We start from the raw sequence: 6,193 nt of genomic DNA, 5'->3' as shown, positions 1-6,193 counted from the left end.
GCAGGAACCTGATGGAGCATGTAAGTGGTAAAGGAGGATGGTGATGTTTGTATATTTCATGTGTTCAGATTTTGTATCAACCCGGGCTGTGTTTTCTGATTTAGGTGGAGGATAGTCATGCATGGTGGCATTGATGGGTTGCAGCCGCCGTGTTTCTTTGTGCTTCCAGCAACAATCGCAGCAGTACTGTATTGGATTGCTTCATGAATGCTGTCTCCAGATATGGCGTTCCCTCCAGAGTTAGAACGGACCATGGAGGGGAAAACAACACTGTCTGCTTGTTGAATGTAATACATATTGAAAATATTATTTAAAAAATTGAGCTACATGCATCCTTAAAATGTTGTCTTGACCTACACATTGATTACATTCTATAGTGAGTGATGCATGTGGCTACATTTATTTTCTGTAAATCATTTTCAGAACGCACTCACATTATGTTGGACAGCTTTATTGCTTTCTCCATGTTTTTGAAATGTATAAGCCTTTAAATGACCTTTTACAGACTACTTCTACAAACGAGGCTACACTTGTGGCAGCACCTATTCCTGTGGCACCCCATCTTCTGCACTTCTTGTGGCCCCCCTCCACCTATACCACTTTCTGTGGCCCCTCCACCATTCCCCGAGGCTTATCGTCCACCTTCACCACACTTTTCTGTTGGTGTTGGTGATGACAATGAGTAAGTCATCCCTGCAAATAATTAAATGTCTTGTTATTACAGATGAATTGTGGGAAGTATCTGAGCTTTGTTATTCTGAATGTCTCTTTTAGTGTTGACCTCCAAACACTGCTGAAGTTAATGAGATGCCAACCAAATGAATGTGATGATGGACAACGTTTATGATTGTGCAATGAGAGACTTTAAGAGAGCCCGCTTTAATCCAGAGCCAAAAGTATACATGGTTTTTAGGGATGCTGACGGAAAAGGGGCAGCTGATGAGGGTGGTCCCTCAAGAGAATTTCTCTGGCTGCTAATGAGTGCCATCCATTCCTCTGCAATATTTGAGGGACCTGATTGACAAAAATGCCTTTCTTGCAACTCTCAAGGTGAGTTACACTTTTAAACCAACAAAGACACGTTTGTTTATGGCAATATATATGACTTTAGTAAGACATTTGATTTTTGTATGTAATGTGTCCTTTATTTACTGTTTGTCTTCTGTGTGACAGCAACATGGGGGTGCAGAGCCACATTTTTTCAGAGAGGCTATACAGGCAAGTGTGTGGCCTACAACCTCCTGTGCCAGAACTGAAAGAAATTGCAGAATATGACTTCAGACAGAAGTTGGAGAAGGTAAGTAACTTTACACTGTGATGGATGTTATGTTACTGTTAATTTGCACTAAGTTTGAAAAAAATGTGGGTTGTAGTTCATGAGAACTTTTCCACATGGATTTGGTTTATTTTTGTTGGCAGTCGATCTTTAAGGGTAGTGATAATCAGTTTATTGTTATGCTAATATTTCCCAAAACACAGTTCAATAAACAATCTAAGATCCAGTTAGCACAAATTGTTGACGAGGCACAGGAAGTGGTCATGTTGGGTCCAGTGCGATACATTCGTACATTGGAGAGGGATGCCCTGGTGGAGTCAGCCACAAAGTTCTACTTAGAAAGCAGGATACGGGATGCTCTTGAGCAGTGAGTTTCCATATATCTAAGGAATCTCAAGTTTAGTTAAATTCTTCAGGGCAAATTCATATACTTTTTTTTCCTTTATAGATTCAAAGAGGGTCTGGAGTGTCTAGGTCTCCTGTCTTACATGAATAGACACTCAAGCCTCTTCAGAGAGGTTTTCATCTATGCTGAGAAACCTCTTTTGGCCAAAGACATAGCTTCTCTCTTCAAAGCAGAGCGCTCCCCACCTGGTACCAATCAAAGTTTTCAAAAACATTACAAACAACCAGAATCAATTGGACACAGTAATACATAATGCAGCTTTAATATTTAAATAAATGTATGCTTTCTTAGTGGGTAATAAAGGTAAATAAAGAGCAATAGAGAGAGGAGTCAAATGTTTCTGGAGGGACTGACTTCTGGAGGTGGAAGGTTAGATGCAAAACCATGATCATTGAAGTAACACATCAGTAAAACATCACCTAATCACTCTCACAACTGTGGGACAGCATTTTGTAGCCTTATTCTTCCATGGGCCCCCTAAGAATGTAATAGATAAATGAAATCCCAAACTACTTTCACTTAAGAGTATTGTGTTCTCCAACAAGTGTTACTTATGGACTTTAATGTCCTCCCCTTTCCTTTTTTCAGGGGGGAATACATACCCTTTAACCATAGAGAATTTTTACTTCAGGGGCTTCAGCATTCCTAGGCTGGGATTGCCAGTGGAGCCACAGCTACAGTTCTCTGCCACCGCACGGCAAGCGGTACCGGAGCGCCAAGTCTAGGTCCAAGAGGTTTCGAAACAGATTCTACCCCCAAGCCATAAGACTACTGAACATCTAATCATATGGCTACCCAGATTATTTGCTGCTACTCTATCTATGCATAATCACTTTAATATCTCTACCTACATGTATATATTAACTCGACTAACGAGTGTCCCAGCACATTCTCTGTACCGGTATCCCCTGTATATAGACTCGCTATTGTTATTTTACTGATGCTCTTTAATTATTTACTTTTCTTCTTGCATTGTTGGTTATGGGCTTGTAAGTAAGCATTTCACTGTTGTATTTGGCGCATGTGACAAATACAATTTGATTTGATTTAAATAATTCATTTAGGGGGAATTATCCAAAACGTTTATTGCATGACCAGTATATGCATGACATTTCTATGTTCGGAATACTGCAGCCAATGTTAATTGATGTGTCCCAAAATAATTGATATTATGAAAGTTTCCGACAGGATTGTCCCTCAGCAAAAAAAAGTTGTGGTGAAAGTTTTCAAAAACATTACAAACAACCAGAATCAATTGGACACAGTATTACATAATGCAGCTTTAATATTTAAATAAATGTATGATTTCTTAGTGGGTAAACTGAGCATTATGCAAAGTAGTTAAGTCATGTACAGTGCCTTGCGAAAGTATTCGGCCCCCTTGAACTTTGCGACCTTTTGCCACATTTCAGGCTTCAAACATAAAGATATACAGTGCCTTGCGAAAGTATTCGGCCCCCTTGAACTTTGCGACCTTTTGCCACATTTCAGGCTTCAAACATAAAGATATAAAACTGTATTTTTTTTGTGAAGAATCAACAACAAGTGGGACACAATCATGAAGTGGAACGACATTTATTGGATATTTCAAACTTTTTTAACAAATCAAAAACTGAAAAATTGGGCGTGCAAAATTATTCAGCCCCCTTAAGTTAATACTTTGTAGCGCCACCTTTTGCTGCGATTACAGCTGTAAGTCCCTTGGGGTATGTCTCTATCAGTTTTGCACATCGAGAGACTGAAATTTTTTCCCGTTCCTCCTTGCAAAACAGCTCGAGCTCAGTGAGGTTGGATGGAGAGCATTTGTGAACAGCAGTTTTCAGTTCTTTCCACAGATTCTCGATTGGATTCAGGTCTGGACTTTGACTTGGCCATTCTAACACCTGGATATGTTTATTTTTGAACCATTCCATTGTAGATTTTGCTTTATGTTTTGGATCATTGTCTTGTTGGAAGACAAATCTCCATCCCAGTCTCAGGTCTTTTGCAGACTCCATCAGGTTTTCTTCCAGAATGGTCCTGTATTTGGCTCCATCCATCTTCCCATCAATTTTAACCATCTTCCCTGTCCCTGCTGAAGAAAAGCAGGCCCAAACCATGATGCTGCCACCACCATGTTTGACAGTGGGGATGGTGTGTTCAGCTGTGTTGCTTTTACGCCAAACATAACGTTTTGCATTGTTGCCAAAAAGTTCAATTTTGGTTTCATCTGACCAGAGCACCTTCTTCCACATGTTTGGTGTGTCTCCCAGGTGGCTTGTGGCAAACTTTAAACAACACTTTTTATGGATATCTTTAAGAAATGGCTTTCTTCTTGCCACTCTTCCATAAAGGCCAGATTTGTGCAATATACAACTGATTGTTGTCCTATGGACAGAGTCTCCCACCTCAGCTGTAGATCTCTGCAGTTCATCCAGAGTGATCATGGGCCTCTTGGCTGCATCTCTGATCAGTCTTCTCCTTGTATGAGCTGAAAGTTTAGAGGGACGGCCAGGTCTTGGTAGATTTGCAGTGGTCTGATACTCCTTCCATTTCAATATTATCGCTTGCACAGTGCTCCTTGGGATGTTTAAAGCTTGGGAAATATTTTTGTATCCAAATCCGGCTTTAAACTTCTTCACAACAGTATCTCGGACCTGCCTGGTGTGTTCCTTGTTCTTCATGATGCTCTCTGCGCTTTTAACGGACCTCTGAGACTATCACAGTGCAGGTGCATTTATACAGAGACTTGATTACACACAGGTGGATTGTATTTATCATCATTAGTCATTTAGGTCAACATTGGATCATTCAGAGATCCTCACTGAACTTCTGGAGAGAGTTTGCTGCACTGAAAGTAAAGGGGCTGAATAATTTTGCTCGCCCAATTTTTCAGTTTTTGATTTGTTAAAAAAGTTTGAAATAACCAATAAATGTCGTTCCACTTAATGATTGTGTCCCACTTGTTGTTGATTCTTCACAAAAAAATACAGTTTTATATCTTTATGTTTGAAGCCTGAAATGTGGCAAAAGGTTGCAAAGTTCAAGGGGGCCGAATACTTTCGCAAGGCACTGTATGTCAAGGGACTGTTACAATATGTGCAATGTTACCATAAATAAATCTTTCAGTAAATATGGACATTTCATTTACATGTGCTATGGCAATAAGACACTATAGTTGGTACACAGGTCATGGCGCAGCAAGTTTGAGGGTAGTGGAGAAGCACAAGTGGGACTTTGAGTGAAGCAACTAAGGGCAGAAAAGGATATCAGGGTGCCCAGGAACTTGAAGCTGCTGATCATCTCCATGCCAATGTACAGTAGATGGGAGAACGGTCAAGTATCACCATCTACTTTGTCAGGTCCCACAGCTCCTTCATGTACTCATGTGTACCGTGGTAGTGTCGGGTCCATTCTGGGGATACACATTCTTATACTGTAAAAAATCTCATTTGTTATTACAGGATTTACACCCAGAGCCTGCTAACCAGCTTGTGGGTAACGATGGTGTTGAAAGCATAGCTATAAAAGAAAATGCACTCTGACATATTTAAAAATGTATAATTGACATTTGTTGGGACAATAGACAAACTGGGGTTGTGCATAGTGTAGCACAATTTATTGTTCCAGTTTTATTTTTTTTTATATCGACTGGGCTGCAGTAAGAAGCTTCGATATCATAACTTCTTACATCCTTTCCTGGTACACCCACAAGCCACTGGTGTAAATTTAGCAGCTGTGGGCGTTAATTTGACGTGCAGGACCGCTTGCAGACGTTTATTTGACACATGTTGAACCGCCTGCAAGCACATTTGCACCTCTTATTTGACGCGTTATGCGTTAATTTAGCAGCTGCACCTGTTGACTTTACACACGTAGCATTAAAAAGATCGCGCTTTGACCACGTACTTTCAGACCCAAACGGCGTTCCATAGTGCACCCGTGTGTGAGTAGATTGAGAGAACGGGTTGGGGATTGTTGAGCTGCTGCTGACAGCCAGGTGGAGAGCGAAGAGGAGCAGTTTTGACGAGACTATCCGCGGAGGGAAAGCAGAGGATTGCACCCAGGCCAGCCAGAGAGAGGGTTTTACTTTGGTAAACTTCGAATAGGGAAGTGCAAATAGCGAATAAAAAATTACCCGCGGTCTTTACACCAGCAAAACAAAATAATTTGTACCAGACAACAAGGAAAGTGTTGATTTGCTCCACCATAAACATATAGTTTAAAAACTACTAGTCACAAACGACTTGACATGCTACCATCTATGATACAGGATCTGCATGCTGCGTGTGTATGTATGTGTGTGTGTGTATATATATATATATATATATATATTATATATATATATATTATATATATATATATTAGTACTCTTTATTTGTACTATTTTCTACATTGTAGAATAATAGTGAAGACATCAACACTATGAAATAACACATGGAATCATGTAGTAACCCCAAAAAAGTGTTAAACACATTAAAATAGATTTTAGATTCTTCAGTGGCCACACTTTGCCTTGGTGACAGCTTTGC

At 40.1% G+C, this 6,193-nt stretch overlaps 1 protein-coding gene across 1 annotated transcript; it reads left to right on the top strand.

Moving 5' to 3' along the window:
- The first annotated feature begins 780 nt into the window (after positions 1–780).
- Positions 781–2,250, top strand: LOC139369737 (G2/M phase-specific E3 ubiquitin-protein ligase). The gene is made up of 4 exons (XM_071108997.1): positions 781–1,050; positions 1,174–1,297; positions 1,480–1,643; positions 1,725–2,250. Exons 1-4 carry the CDS (start codon positions 1,028–1,030, stop codon positions 1,933–1,935), a joined length of 522 nt encoding a protein of 173 aa, XP_070965098.1. The 5' UTR covers positions 781–1,027; the 3' UTR covers positions 1,936–2,250.
- The last annotated feature ends 3,943 nt before the right edge of the window (positions 2,251–6,193 follow it).

This window comes from Oncorhynchus clarkii, chromosome 17 (genome assembly GCF_045791955.1).
Source record: "Oncorhynchus clarkii lewisi isolate Uvic-CL-2024 chromosome 17, UVic_Ocla_1.0, whole genome shotgun sequence".
Classification (NCBI taxonomy): Eukaryota; Metazoa; Chordata; class Actinopteri; order Salmoniformes; family Salmonidae; genus Oncorhynchus; species Oncorhynchus clarkii.
This window is presented reverse-complemented; position numbering and strand designations above follow the sequence as displayed.

Excerpts from the sequence above, each read along its gene's own strand:
- LOC139369737 (XM_071108997.1), top strand. The coding sequence starts at position 1,028 with ATGCCTTTCTTGCAACTCTCAAG. Across the intron at positions 1,051-1,173 it reads CCTTTCTTGCAACTCTCAAG|CAACATGGGGGTGCAGAGCC; the intron begins GTGAGTTACACT and ends TCTGTGTGACAG. Across the intron at positions 1,298-1,479 it reads TCAGACAGAAGTTGGAGAAG|TTCAATAAACAATCTAAGAT; the intron begins GTAAGTAACTTT and ends CCCAAAACACAG.